Source organism: Equus caballus, chromosome 25 (genome assembly GCF_041296265.1).
Source record: "Equus caballus isolate H_3958 breed thoroughbred chromosome 25, TB-T2T, whole genome shotgun sequence".
In the NCBI taxonomy this organism is placed as follows: Eukaryota; Metazoa; Chordata; class Mammalia; order Perissodactyla; family Equidae; genus Equus; species Equus caballus.
Genome location: NC_091708.1, coordinates 39,769,377 through 39,784,572, shown reverse-complemented (window position 1 = coordinate 39,784,572; position 15,196 = coordinate 39,769,377). Strand labels below are relative to the sequence as shown.

General features: G+C 53.5%; 1 protein-coding gene and 1 non-coding gene across 34 annotated transcripts in view; one reads left to right on the top strand and one right to left on the bottom strand.

Moving 5' to 3' along the window:
- The window catches only part of DNM1 (dynamin 1), a 41,990-nt gene that overhangs the window by 4,708 nt on the left and 22,086 nt on the right, over nt 1-15,196 (bottom strand). For 10 of the 33 annotated variants that reach the window (XM_023628999.2, XM_070251501.1, XM_023629008.2 and 7 more), the window contains exons 11-20: nt 11,890-11,976; nt 9,493-9,563; nt 9,283-9,334; nt 9,066-9,077; nt 7,289-7,402; nt 3,344-3,453; nt 2,507-2,618; nt 2,049-2,060; nt 1,518-1,688; nt 208-449 (exon numbers count right to left, since the gene is read on the bottom strand). In XM_023628999.2, the coding sequence (XP_023484767.1) occupies nt 208-449; nt 1,518-1,688; nt 2,049-2,060; nt 2,507-2,618; nt 3,344-3,453; nt 7,289-7,402; nt 9,066-9,077; nt 9,283-9,334; nt 9,493-9,563; nt 11,890-11,976 (983 nt within the window). The remainder of the gene's footprint in view (nt 1-207; nt 450-1,517; nt 1,689-2,048; nt 2,061-2,506; nt 2,619-3,343; nt 3,454-7,288; nt 7,403-9,065; nt 9,078-9,282; nt 9,335-9,492; nt 9,564-11,889; nt 11,977-15,196) is intronic. The other 23 variants (XR_011432593.1, XR_002803915.2, XR_002803918.2 and 20 more) reach the window with 6 other exon arrangements.
- Nucleotides 5,126-5,194, top strand: MIR199B (microRNA mir-199b). The gene has a single exon (NR_033050.1). It is a non-coding gene; the product is annotated as a microRNA mir-199b (primary transcript).

The window sequence follows — 15,196 nt, the reverse complement described above, 5'->3', positions numbered from 1 at the left end:
TCCAACTTTCCAGCTCCACCCAGCCTCGCAGCCAGCGCTCCACGGCAAGCCCCTCCCCGCGGCAAGCCCCGCCCCTCTCTAAGCTCCGCCCCTTGCTCCAGGTGGGAGCCGCCCCGGTGACGCGGGCGCGCCACTGCCCGGTCCCGGCCCTCCTCCCGCGGGCCCCGGGCTGGGGGGCTTTGGGGCCTTGGGGGCCGGCCCTGGTACCTGCGTCCGGCCGGTACGCTCTGCACCTGCAGCCAGGAGTCGTCCACAGGCGGGGGCATTGGCGTGCTGACAGTGGTCGTGTTGATGTCGCCGATGATGCTGAGCGCCTCCTTCAGTGCGTGGTACATGCGCAGCATCTCGTCGCGCCGCTGCGCCTGCTCGGCCGACTCCTCCATCAGTGTGTTCTGGTCCCCGCACGAGTACAGGTTGGCCAACAGCTCCGAGAAGATGAATTCCTTGGTCTGCAGGCGGGCGAAGAGAGGGGGCTCTGGGACCTGACTCCTGAAACGCTCTGCCTGCCCCGCGGGACCCTGTTAGGACTGTGTGATGGACTGGGAGCTCTGGGACAGGACTCTGCCACCACTTAAACTCAGAGATTCCGCCCCCCCTCCCCTCACCCCCGCTTTCCCCCTTGCCCTTTTCTCAGATGGTCCAGAGAAGAAAAGGGAGCTGTCCAAGGTCATAGATCTGAGATGACACCTGCTGACTCAGCTTTTTTCAGCCTCAGTTTCCCCATCTGTAAAATGGGGTAGTTACTCTTTCCAAGGACATGCATGCTCCATTGGACCAAAATAAGGAAGACGACAGTTTAAAATTTTCTGAACCCTTGAGCAATACGTGTAAATGTGTGCCTGGATGGGGTGAAATGTGAGTCTCTGTGTATAGAGGGTGAGTTAATGTTCTCTTTAAAATCCCCACATGGTACCTGGCCAGGCTCTGAGACATTCATGGAGAGATGCTGAGGTTTTTCCTGCCACAGGCCTGTGTCTCGTTTCTTTGTTATTCAAATATATGTTAGGTTCCTACTCCCTGCCATGCACTGTGTTGCTATGCACTTTATATTCATCTAATCCTCAACTCTATTATTATCCATATTTTACATATAAGGAAACATGTTCAGAGAGGGCAGTTCCTTTGCTCAAAGTCACACAGGGAATTTGTGGCAGAGCCAAAATTCAAACACAGTTCTAATTCTCTGGGGGCCATGCTTTTTCACTAAGCCTCAGGTGGTAGCCGTTCTGTGAGGTGTGTATTTCAAAATGTGGTCTAGGAGTTCTCAAAAGATGCAGATCCTTAGCCCCTTCTGTAAAACATGTAAGCATATTTGGAACAACTTAGGTGTATGAATCTTCAAAATAATATATGCAGCTCACATTATATTCCTATTGGACAGTTCTGGTGCAGACCCATGCCTCCCTCCTTAGAACTGGTCTCACAGGGCTGGCCTGCACCTCCCCCAGGGCAACCTGGCTACCCGCCTCCCTGGTCCCACAAGATCACCCGCCCCCCCCAAGTGGTGGTGCACCCACGTTGTTGATCATGAGGTGCATGATAGTCTTAGGCATGAGATCTCGCACAGTCTTGTTGACAATGGCCATGTATGAGTCCACCAGGTTCCGGATGGTCTCCACCTGCCGCTCCAGCTGTGGGTCCATGGAGTGCATGAAGTTGTCTGAGCCATTCTCCTCGGTCTCGCTGGCCTGCCATCAAGAACAGAGGACATCAGGGTGGCTGGGCCCTTGAAGCCAGATTCCAGGCATCCCCAGGGTCTCAGCCCCTCCAGGAGTGCCTGGCATACTGAGGCACAGAGGGAAGCAACTGGCCTGAACACAGAGATACCCAGCTCCCCCATATGCTCTGGGTCTTTGGGCTCTGCCCATCTCAGTGCCTCCTTCAGCCTTATCTCAGCTCTGACACTAGTGCCTAGAATTTGTCTCAGTTTACTAGTGCATGAATTAGGAAAGGAAATCTCCTAGGTCCCTTCCTGATTCCAAAGACGTGGCCAGAGCTGATGCCAGGCTGGAGACGCCTGGCAGAAGGCAAGGGAGGGGAGTACTCACTTTCTCCTTGTCCTGGGAGGCCCACACCAAAGCCATAGGGGTCACCACACCAGCATTGCCACCACGCCGCCACCAGTGAGCACAGCGAAGCAGACACACACAGAGAGGAAAAGGGGAGGGACTGAGTGAGCCCAGAGCACTGTACCCCAACTGTAAGGCAACTCTAGATGTTGCCACAGTGAAAGAGGGGAGAAAAGAGACAGGAATCACAAGAAACTGCCATCGTATGAAGGGGATGCAGGAAATGCTAATTGTGGCAGAGAAGGGGACACATCAAACTCCCACTAAACCTCCACTTAACTCTGATCCCCCCCGAGGGCAGGCAGCAAAGGTTCCCTGCTATTTCTGAGCCCAATAAGGGCTGGGAAGCCTGGCATGCCTCAGCATCACTGAGGATGATGTACCCCAAGTCCCCCATTACAAGCAGCTTGCCCTCTCCTCCCTGCCCCACCACTCACCCCAACACGCTCGGGGTACACGCCAGCCCTTAGGAAGGAGGCCTTCCAGCTATCCACCTCCTCCTGTGTCTCACAGGCCAGTTCCAGCTGCCGATAATCCTTGTAGACATTCCTGCAAGATGGGGCAGGTGGTGAGGGGAGACGGGGCAAAGCCTATCTTCCTTGGTGGTTAACGGCATGCATGTACTGGGGTCATCATGCCTGCGGTCCAGTCCTGGCTTTCTCATTTTCCAGCTAGGTGACCCTGGGCAAGTCCCTTCTTCTCTCCAAGCCTCAGTTTCCTCATCTGGAAGATGGGTTAATAATCATAATTCCTGCCTCCTAGGGTCATTGTGACTGTTCAGTGAAATGAGCAGTCAAATGCTCTATTGGAAAGGGACTGCGCCCTCATAAAAGGGGCATCCATGACAGTACATCCCCTGGCTTGGCTCTCAGCCCCCCTTGGCTCCCTCCCTGGCTCTCCAGGGATTCCCCTGATGAACGCTCATCCCTGAGTAGGAGAAAGCCTGCTAGACTCAGCCCTGGGTTGGCAGGTGAGAGGCCTGATTCTGCACTGGCCCCACTGGACACTGAGCAACATGAGAAGGGGCCCAGGCATGACTGGGGCTCTTCTTTGTCCCCAGTGCCTGGCAGAGTGTCTTACGCACAGCAGGCACTAACCAAGTGCCTGTGGAAGGACAGGAGGCGAGGAGAGAGGAAGGAAGAGAGAGAAGGAGGGAGGGAGGGAGGGGAGGGGACCTTGACATGAAGTCTAGCACAGAGGAGAAACTCCGTGGGGGTGGTTTGGGGCTTGCAGGGTCTGGGGCCCCACAGCCCTGGTCGGGGGCAGGCAGGCACCTCTGTTCCGTGTTAAAGAGGGCAAAAATATGCTTGCTCGACATGAAGCCCTTCTCCACGTCCCGCAGCTTCAGGTTGTCCACAGACAGCATGTATTTCTTCTCTTTCTCCTGTGGGTAGAGATGGGAGCGATCGGCATTCTCCTCTACCACGCCTTACTCCCTAAGAGTCTTCCATGCTGGGGGGGCGCCTGGAGCTGTGGATCCCCAGAGTGGCCCTGGGCTCTGGGCACCAGCCCCCTTGTACCACACAGGTGCTGTCTCATGAAAGCCTGGCCATGGAGCCCTGGGGCTGCCGGGCACCCATTGCTCCCATTGGCGTTTAAGCCATTCCCACCACCTCTGCATACATGCCAGAGCCCAAGAGCCGAGGGTGGCAAGGCTGAGGGTGGCTCCCACGACCCATCCCAAGCAAGCCCTGGACACCAGCCAGGCCAGCCCGCACTGGAGCCTCTCTCGCCGGGGCCTGGCCGCCAGGGCCTGCCTTGGATAAGCCTCTGACTTCATTTCCTGACTGTAGAGACAGGGAAGGGGGGCCACCAGCACCGGAGGCTTCAAAGGGCTGGCTCAGCCCATTCCCCCCAGCCGCCCATGTGTTAGCAATCAGGCGCGCAGCACAAGCCTGGAGATGGTGAGTCTGTGTGTGCAACATGCGTGTGGTTGTGTGTTTGTACAAACACATGCAAGCCTGAGCCCATATCCTATCAGCCTTGTGTGTGCGCCCATGTGTCTGTGTTGTACATGTATGTGTGTATGCACATGTGTGCCTGAGGAGGTACTCAGCATGGCCGTGTGTCCATGTGAGCACATTTGTATGTCAATGCGGGTGTGTGTACACTTTTGTAGATGTGTGTGGCAATTGTAAATGTCTATGTGTTTGCATGAATGTTCCAGTGGGACACGTACTATGGGTACATGCTTACATGCATACAGTTTGTGTAATAGGCTGAATATGTTTGATTTATCTGTAGTCATCTGGGAGGAGATTTGTGTATCTGTGGATGAGCATGTGGGTGCCAGGCCCACATGCAAACGTGTGTATGCCTGGTGTGGGCCAATGTGTCTGTAGGCTGCTGTGTCCAAGGGGAGGGCCTCAGGGATCTGCAGAGGATGGGGCTCTGGCAGGAGGGGAGGGTTTCTGCTGCCTGTACCCCACTCGCCCCCCCAACACCACGGGACCCAGGCGGGGGGCAGAGGGGGAGCTGTCTGTGTGAGTCTTGGGGACTCAGGGCTTGGACATGAGCTTTGCCTAGGATCTCAGATGGGGGGCTGGGTTTAGGCGGACCCTGCTCCTCCGTCTTGGCGTCATCCTGCCCACCTCCCTCTGCCCCCCACACTCGCCTGGCCCATCCAGCCACATAAAGCCCTCTTTATGCCAGGCGGGTGGCCGAGAGCCCCAGAGGGTGGCTGGGGGAGGAGAGGAGGAAGTTGCACACGCGGCCAGGGAACATCTGGAAGCATTCGAGGGAGGCCCCGCCACCACCCGCCCTGCGCTCTGGGGTTGGACACTAGGTAGGAGCGGCCTCCTCCCCACCCCTCCCTTCCTGCTGGCCGGCCCCCTCCTCAGGCCCCTCCTTCCCAGCCACAGCTCCCGCTCACCCCTGCCACGTCAAAAGAGGCAGAAGGGGAGTCGGGAGCAGAGAGGGGACCACGGCTGGTTGGGCTGGGGCTGAGGGGACATGGGCTGGGGCAGGGGGCCTTGGATCTCCAGGAGATGGGGCTGAAGCTCCCACCCGATGGACAGACACTGCTGCCTGGATGGACCAGAGGACACCTCCACTCCGTCTACCCAGTGTTTAGACTATCTGTTCAGGACTCCCAAATTGTACAGTAGTCTGCACATTGGTTAGGCTGGGCTGGGTTAGACCCTCGGCGCCGCCGCTGGAGAGCTGGACCGACCCCCGCCCGCCATCCCAGAACCGGAGCCTGGAGCAGGGGCAGGGAGCTTGGGGGGCACAGGGTGGGCTGGGAGGAGGCGCAGAAAGATGGGGGTGCCACCCTGTTGTGGGACGGGGTGGGGGGCGCTGATGGGTGGTGGAGGGAGACTGAGAAGATGGGGGGGGTCAATGAGGGCTGGGGATGTGGGTGGCCGCCTGTCTGCCCAGAGGGCCACCCAGGTCCCAAAGACCAGAGGGCTGGCAGCCGGGTGGAGAAGGGGGACACATTAGCCTCCCCACAGCCTGCCCACTTCCATGGCCCCAGCTGTTCTAGTGAAAAAATCCACTGGCACCCAACACACACACACAACCTCACCTTGATACCCACTCCCCAAATCAGGCACATACACTCTCACACCCAAACTTTAAATCACACATCCATGCCCCAAGCACACACGCACATTGCAAGTGCAAGCACATGTGCACACACATGCACACACCCTCACAATGGAACACCGGCCCTCTCCCATCCTTACATCCCAAATGCATACATATTCTCCAATATTCCACAGGCATACCCTCCCTCCCCAAGCCCACTGGCCACACACATACACCTACACTTACACACCGAGCATGGGCACATATGCCTGAGTCACACCACAGGTACACACGGTCTGCCCCCAAAGGCACAGGCAGACCCCCATATACCACACACACCTAGATGCCTACAGCCGAAACAGTCTCTTACAGAGCACCCGCCCACAGCAGCCACAAGTCTCCCCCCCAACCTCCCAGCACTCACTGTCCACCCCACCCCACCCCCACAGACACGCAGCACTCACTTCCACACACCACTAAACTCGAATGTACACACAAAGCTCAAAAAAGACCCCCCACGCAGGTACGAGGACAGGGGGCCCCTCTCAGATACACTCCCCCCTCCCCCCCACTGTAGCCAGTGTAGCGCCCTCAGCCCCAGGTCACGCTGTCCCCTGACCCTGTGTAAGAGCCCCAACACAGGAGCAGCAGGAGTTGTGGGGCAGCAGTCGGCACCCCCAGCCCACAGGGGCTGTCTAGGGCGCCTGCCTGGGAGATAGAGCAGGAAGCGACCCCCCCACCCGCGCGCCACGCCACCTCACACTCCATCCCTTCCAGGGGCCCCGTGCTCTGGGAGAGGCCAGGGTTGGGGTAATGAGGTCCAGATGGCTTGGCGCCCCCGCCAGTGACGACAGAGGGCCCCCGCCCAAGGTGGGGAGGAGGGGGCCTGCCCTGGGCGACTTGGAGGGGGCAGGGATCAAGGAGAGGGCTTGGAGACCAAAATCGCAGGCGCCCACCCCGTGCCCCGCACCCCTGTTCAAAGTGCCCTCTCCTCCAACAGCCCCGCCAGGAAGAAGAGGGTCCCTTCCCCCACTTCATGGCCAGCTGGAGTTCATTACCACAAGCCCCCCCCCCCCAGCCCTCCCCATTCTCTCTGGTCACCTCTGGAATCCAGATGTGGAAGCCAAATAGACTCATTCTTAAAGGAGACCAGCAGCAGGGGAGGGAGGTGGCGGGGGTCTGTGTGCCCCATTGGGCAGGGCGGGGTTTGGTGTAGTGCCTCTGCAGGGCCCCATCGCTCCTTGTCCCTAAGCCTGGAGGCACCCTGGGCAACTCCCTTGGACCTCCAGGGTCTGGTGGACTGGGGTGTAGGGGTTAACAGGGTGTCTGGCAGCTGGACTCATGTGTGTCATGAGCCTGTGGGGGCCACGGAGGAGGCGGCACGCCCTGGAGCAGGAAAACAGGAAGGCTGCAGGGCTGGTGGGGTCAGAGAGGGACACCCAGCACCCCTGCCCACTCTCTCCAGGGCGCTTAGCCCCAACCTCCCCAGCCCTGCCAAGCCACCTTCTCTGCCCAACCTGGATGAGCACCCAGGACCGCCTGCCTCTACATCCCACCTCCACCTGAGGGTCTTTGATGGGATTTCTTTAAACCCCTGTTGGGTGGTCCAGTCCACTCCAAGGCCATGGTAGGGTCTGAACCTAACTCTGGCCGCTAACCAAACCCTTGATGACCAGTGGCCCTCTACTTACCTCATCATCCTTGTACCAGGACAGATTCTCAGCGGTCAGCACAAACCAATACTCCTTGGAGCCCCCCTTCATGATGCCAATATTGTTGATGGTCAGCCAGCCCTTCCGGATGACCTGGAGGGCGAGGGTCAGGAGGTCAGTGGCCAGGGGCCAGGCTTCCCCGTGGAGGATGGGGAGACAGAAAGAGGCACTCAAAAACCCACCCAGCTCTTGGAGGCCTGGCTGGTCAGAGAGGGTGGGGGCCAGACCCGCCGTGATTTGAACCAAAGGGAACAGAGTGGAAGACAGAGGAAGGCAGAGGTCAGCTCAGGATATAGAGCCTTCTGACAGAGCCGTCTGAGTAAGTAACTGGTGGCCTTGGTAGGGGATGAGCTCCCCATCACTGAAGGTGTGCAGAGTTTAGGTGGCCAGTTGGGCAAGACAACTCTGAGTGTCTGTTCAGCTTAAGATATAATTTATTCTAAGACTTCTTTCTGACCTCAGGGACTTTTCACAGGCTGCTGTTGCCTCTGCCTGGAAAGCACTTCCCCTCCTGTCTGCCTGGCAAATTCCTACTCACCCTCTGGGCTCCGAAGTCATATTCTCAGGCAGGGCCCCCTGACCCCCAGTTTAAGTCAGGACCCCCATTATAATATTTTATCGCTCCCTTAACTCTTCTTCTAAGACAATGACTGGGATTTCAAATTACCTTGTGTGTGGGTGTGCATGATTATCTGTTGATGTCAGCCTGACTTGCTAAATTGTGAACTTCCTCTCACTGGTATGTCCCAGAACCTTGTGGAGTGCTTGGCAGACAGTAAGTGATTGATAAATATTTGTGGCATGAATACATGGAATGCTATGATAGCAGGGTTCTAAGAGTCTGATCCCAGACCTGGACTGAGTGGGGTGGTAGGGAGAAAGGGCTGGGGGAGGGCACTGAGCTCAAACTGCCCGAGCCCTTTCTTCCCAGGGGAAGCTCAGAGTAACAGGCAAAGGTCTCCTTTCACAGCAGAAAGCAGCTGTCCCCAGGACTGTCCTGAGCTATCACCACAGACGAGGGTCTGTGGGTTCTATTTCAAGGGCAGGGCCACTGCACAGACCCTGGTGGTGGGCCAGACTAAGAGGATGAGCGAGAAGCTTCTGCTCCCTCCCTTAGCCATGACTTCCCTGGCTTCTCCTCTGAGCATCCACAGAAGACCAAGGAGCCTGGGGCTGACAGGAAAGCCCCCTTGGGCCAGGCCTGCTTCTAAGGCCCTCAAGGCCCTCCTGGAGCCTCCTTAATCCTCGCTGGCTTCCCCAAGAACCTCATGGAGAACCCAAGCAACAGACCTCGCCATCCTGCTTGCTGGCCTGACTTGCAAGAAGCACTTGACCCTTGACATTTCATTAATCTCTTTACTCAACTCTCTGGTACGATGGCCTCAGCTTAAAAACATGTCTGTCTCTCATTCCTCCCTCCCTCCCTCCCTCCCTCCCTCCAACATATATTTAAGGAGCACCCACTTAGTGCCAGGCCCCTGCCAGGCATTTTCACCCACCCCCAGCCACATGGTCTACCTCTGTAGATGTACCTGATGTAGATACTCAGCTCATGCGCACTGATGGACAGGTTGATGGGACTCTGTGTATGGCTAGTCCTTGCCTCTGGCTTGACAGCATGTGTGGACACCCATGTGCTAGTGTAGGCAAGCAGCTCAAGCCAAAGGTGCCCTCTTGCCCACTGCACATCCCCACTACAAATGGGCCCCCTCCTCCCCTCACTACACAAGCCAAGAGCCCCACTCCTGGTACTCACCAGAATCTCATCCTGCAAAGAGGTAACCATAGCAACCACGAGAAGCATCGGGAGAGAGGAGAGAGGGTTACTGAGGCAGAGTGGGAGGCTTGTGGCTGGCAGTTGACAGGCTCCCTGGCCCCTGTGGGACCCCTCCTCTCAGGGGAGGGGGCTCTCAGAGCTTGGCGTCCATCCGGCACCCTCCATCCCTCGGGCTGGGGCACTTGGGCTCACTCACCTGGTTCCCTGAAGCCTTCTTCTTGTTCATCTGGTTGCTCCTTTGCTGAGCACTAATGGAGAGAGAGGAGAGTCTCAGAACTTCTCTCAAAAGGCCCAGCTCCACTGCCACTGCTCAATGGGCACCAGACCCAGAGGGTTAACCCAGGGCACCCCCACCACCACACACAGTCACACAAGGTGTCACCTTCTCAGCCCAGGGAGCACTCACTTGGCAAAGCCTATGAAGTCCTCATGGTTGGTATTCATGTAAGCCAGTTCAATATCGATGAGGAGCATGACCTTCAAGGATACACAGGTCAGCAGGCAAGTAGAAAAGATACCACAAAGTTTTAAAATGCATGAAAACTGGGAGAAACTTGCAGCACAAATAGAATCCATAATCAATCAATCAATCAATCAATCACTCCATAATAAATAAAGAGTTCCTACAAATCAATAAATGAAAGACAAGAAAAACAAATCAAAATGGTCAAAGAATGTGAATGGGTAATTCATAAAAGAAATGCATACAGCCAATAAGGATATGTAAAAATGTTCACCCTCACTAATAAAGAAACGTAAGCTAAAACAATGAGGTCTTTTTTAAACCTATCAATCTAATAATAAATACTGATAATGACCAGTGTGGGCACAACCGTGGGAAGATGGATTCTCTCATATACTATGGGTGGAAGTGTAAAATAGTATCACCTTTTTGGAGGGCAATTTGGCAATATTTAACAACATTAAAATGTACATATTCACTTCCAAAACTACATCTCACCAATAAACTCAGCACGTGAGCAAAGACACACGTACCAGCGTGCTCAGTGTGATGTGGTTTATAATAGAGAAAAATTGGGGACAAGCTAATGGCCATCAGAAGGTGAAATAGATTATGGTACCCTCCAAACAATAAAGCACTCTACAGCTGTTCAAAAGGATGAGGACAATTTCTAGGTCCTGCATGGGGAGATCCTCTTTGCAAATGATTAAGAGTGAAGGGATTCATAATTGAGTCGTGATAATGAACACTGCTGAGTTCAGACCCAGGGCCTGCTGCTTCCCGTGAGCCTGGGGCCTGTGCTTACTAAGCATCAGGTTCCACAAATGAAGTGTTTCTGCCTCAGAGGAGTGAGGGAGACACAGTGAGGTGAGGTGGGTCATGCGTCTGACATGTAAGAGGTGCTTGACAGATGTTAGCTACAATTATCTTTAGAGAAAAAAAGGCATGACACACAGCAGGACTGTGGTTTTTTTAAGATTAAGATGGAATCTGGAATCTGTGTGTGCCTAGAAAAAATGCCCAGAAGGGGACACACCAAACTATTAATAATGGTTATTTTGTGGGAAAGACTAGGGGCAGAGAAGAGTGAATGGAGTCACACTTACTTGTAATTTAATCACTTCTATACTGATTGAATATTTTGTTGAGTATTTATCACTTTTGTAATTAAAAAAGAGACCCATAAGGATTTAAAAACACAACATCAACAACAAAAATGTGAGCAGTTGGGGACAGTGCCATTGTGGAAAACAGATGTGTGAGCATAGAGGCTGGGAAATGGGAGCCAGAGGTGGGCATAGACGGAAGGATGACAGAGAGATGGACAAGGATAGAGGACTAGACCGTGAGGTTCATGAGGGCCACGCCAGGGGCCTGTCCTCTCTGCTCCTCCCAGCTCAGAGACACCATTCGGTGATATGTTTGTGATCAAATGAATGAATATTTGATAACTGACTACATAAAAGGAAGCAGCGTGGCTATGAGAGGTATGAGGTGACCCAGAGAAACAGCAAATAGATGGACAGATAGGCCCAAAGAGGGACGACCACAGGAGAGACTGCCAGAAAGCTGAGAAGCAGATAGTGGGAATGCAAAATAGTGCAGTTGCTGTGGAAAACAGTATGGTGGGTCCTCATAAAATTGAACACAGAATTACCATATGATCTAGCAAATCCATTTCTGGGTATAGACCCAAAAGAATTGAAAGCAGGGTCTCCAAGAGATATTTGTACATCCATGTTCACAGCAGCATTATTCACAGTAGCAAAAAGGCGGAAACAACCCAAATGGATGAACAAAATGTGGCATATACATACAATGGAATATTATTCAGCCCTAAAGAAGAAAAAAATTTTGACACATGCCACAACATGGATGAACCTTGAGAATACTATGCTAAGTGAAATAAGCTAGTCACAAAAGGACAAATGCTGTCTGCTTCCACTTATATCAGGTACCTAGGGTTGTCAAATTTATAGAAACAGAAAGAAGAACGGTGGTTTCTGGGGGCTGAGGGGAGGGAGAAATGGGGAGGTAGTGTTTACTGGGGACAGAGTTTCATTTTGGGAAGATGAAAAGTTCTAGAGATGGATGGTGGTGATGGTTGTACGACAATGTAAATATACTTAACGACATTGAGCCGTACACTTAAAAATGGTTAAAATAGGAAATTTTATGTTATATATTTTTTCCCACAATAAAAAAGAGAGAGAAAAGTAGAGACTTACTATGAGGAGGGAAGGTATGAAGGAGGTGGAGACAGAGGGACAAGGGAGGAAGGAAGAGAGCCCTGGGACAGGATGGAAGGCCAGGGAAGAAGGTGCCGTGTGGTGGGCTCACCTGCTCCTTGGTGCGACCCTCACGCTCCCGGATGTGGGTGGTCACGATGCGCTCCATCTCCTCCCGCAGACGCGGGTATTGCTGGAGCTGGGGAGGGGCAGGAGGGGAGAGAGCCACGTACACAGGGGGCACGGGCAGGGAGCACCCAAACCCCACCAGAGTCCAGGGATCTAGGGGCGTGGGGTGGGAGGCACACACAGAATGCCCGAGAGGGGGACGAGAGACCCGGGGTCCCAGGAAGCTGATGGCACCAAGCCAGGGCCACACTTCTCCTCCAAGTGTGGGTTCCAAATGGCAATTCAAGGGTCTTCCTGGTTCCAAGCCCTCTTCACTGGCCTACCTGGGCAACTTCGAGGGGGCGGGCAGTTCCCATGGGCGGAAACGCCATTGGAATCCGCCTGCTCCTCGGCCGCCATCTTGGTGGCAGCCATCTTGGAAACCGACATTCTATTGTGGCCTTTGTTTGGGAGACCGTTAGCTCCCACGGCTTTCACCGACCCTCAGGGCTACCCCTTTGCCTTGTCAAAGGCTTGGAGGGACAGTCAGATGGGGAATCCGACAGGGAACAGCCTCGAGATTCCTATCCAGGAAGAATCTGGGGAGGGCAGGGCCCAAGGTGCCAGTTGGCCTCCTGAGTCAGGCTGGGGACAGTCAATGCTCCTTGTCAGAGCTAGGGGACGGAGCAGGAGAAAACTAGCAATCACACAAACGACATGCAGGAGCCACAGGCACGGGCATGCGAGGGCATAGGGGGGCATGCGGAGTGGGGGTGCCAGCAGCATGAGCAGTACCCTGCGGGGGCCGGGCTGAGCCACGGGCCCTCTTGGTAGAATCCACCCGGTTTTGCCTCCCTTTGCATGCCCCAGCCTGGCACCATCATCCCCAGCCATGTCTGCCTGGCTCCGAGTTGGCCAGCCAACCTGTCTCTACGCCAATCCTTTGGGGTAGGAGTTCAGTAGCACCCATTTCCCCCAGTTTTTATCAACTGAGGCTGAAGGGAAAGTTGCTCCAAACCCTTCCCCCTCTGCCTGTGAACTCTGTCCTCAGCTCAGCTGGCTCTGGACAAAGCCCAGGTTGACTCATTCTCCTTTAAGACTCTGTTGGATGTCATCTCCTCCAGAAAGCCTGCCCTGACCACCCTGAGAGCTGGGTTGGGGGGCTCCCTGTGCCCCACCCCTTCCTTCATTAGACTGGATTGTAATTGCCCTAAAGGCAGTAGCAGGGCCCACCCAACACTGGTGTTCAAAGAGGGCATGTTGAAGAAATGAGAGAATGAATGAAGGATGAATGTCTTTGCCCTCCTTGCCAGGGTGAGTGGACACCAGCTGCTCTGCCCTCTGGCTCATGAACGAGCAACTCCTTGGGGAGGAGGACTTGCTGAGCTGCTGATGTTGGGAGCCCACCCACAGAGACCTCCAGTCCTGCCGGCCCACTCTCCCCACTCTGTGGCCACGTGGGGCCCAGGTAGGGCAAAGCTAGAACCACTCCTTGTCCCTCTTCCCATGCCTGGGTCAGGCCCTCAGGTGAATGTCCTATGTGGGAAGAGAGCTGGAGGTTAGCATGCCTGAGTCACAGGTAGTGAATCTGAGGGCAAGATGGAGGCCAAGGAGGTGGGAAAGGGGGTCATCGGGAGAGGCAGGAGAATGGGGAAGAAAGCAGTGCCCTGGATGCCAGCCCAGGAGAGGCAGACATGAAAGATGCCACATCTCCCCCCTCCCCTCGACCATCCATGGCTGTGCCAAGGGTGTGGACTGATGTGGCCAAGTGCAGGGGACCTGGGAGAGAGGCAGCCTGAGACCAGGGGCTTAACAAAAACGCTGGCCCATGAGGCTCAAGGAGCCTCCTTCTCAAAGTCTCCAAGTTAGGACAGAGATTTGGAACTGAGTCACCACCACCAGAAGGCCTCCTCTGAGGTGGTCCCAAGTGCTCCCTCCCAGAGGGACTGGTGGGGGAGAGGTGGGCAAGGAGGGAGGAGGAGGGAGAAATTTGCCAAAGAGCATGACCAGTTCTCCCACTAACCGCCTGGATGTTCCATTTGTCAGGTTTTCCACGTGTCACACATGACAGGGCAGCCTCAGCCCCTTTGAGAAGGTCTGTTCTCTTTGAGCATCTTTTTCCATTCTGGCTGCCTCTGAGCATTTCCAAGACTTTTAGCCAGTTTTTAAAATGGAACTTTTCTCTCTTGGTCTTTGGCTGAGTTTAGTCCAGGTCAGCCCGGAGCCCACCGATTAGTGGCCAGGGACACAGCCCCTGGAGCCTCATGGCTCTGAGTTCAGAGTCGGCTCCTCCCCTGCTGACTCTCCTCAGAAAAGTGACTGGACCTCTCTGAGCCTCAGTTTCTCCATGTGTAAAATGGGGTAGTAATGACACCTCCCCTCTGAAGGTTGTTGAGAGCATTGAGCAGCACATTCTATGCCCAACATTAAACTCTAGAATTCATCTAGTAATGAAAACTCTAATCCCAGCAGGGCTGGGAATAATTAGAGCTGACTATTTATCGAACTTCTGGCAGGAGTGGCTTGCTAAGCTTAGAACACTTGGGGAGAAAAAAAAAAAAAGACAGAGATGGGTGAATTTTTCCGTATTAAAAAAAATAATTACCATCCACTAAATAAAAGACAAAAATTGTTAAAAAATAAGTTTAAAGCTTTCCTTTTCCTTTTTAAAGTTTTTGTTGCTCATTTTTTCTGTTCACGAAAATCATACAGACTCACTGTAAATTTGAACATGACTAAAATTTGTGAAGTAGAAATGGGAAGATTCCTATATTCCTTGCTCTCTCTTGAAATAATGATTAGCAATTTGGTGGATATGCCTTTGGAAATTTATCATGCATATATATAAGTTTTTCCCCCAAATACTATACATTCTTTCCTGAAACCTGCTTTTTCGTTCACACTACATTGTGGAGGGACGTATGAATGGAAATAAATATGCCTTGCCCTTTAAACAGCTATAGTCTTCCATTTCTGTGTAATAGTTCATATGATCAGTCCACTCTTGGTGGACATCTTGGTTGTTTCCAAAATTTTACCATTTACAATAATTACTGCTTTCCTTTTGGAATGTAATTCAGCAAAGTGTTGCACGGTGTTTCAATGTTTATATCTAGGAATCAGTGTTCTAGGAATCTATCCTATGGAAATAATCCTAGAGAAAGAAAAATAAAGTTCTTTATACACAAAGATGTTCATTGCCAGGTTATTTATAATATTGAAAAACTAGAGACAACTTAAATGTTCACCAATAGGAAAGTGGTTAAGTAAACCGGGATAAATCTAATCAACAGAATATTATGCAATCATTA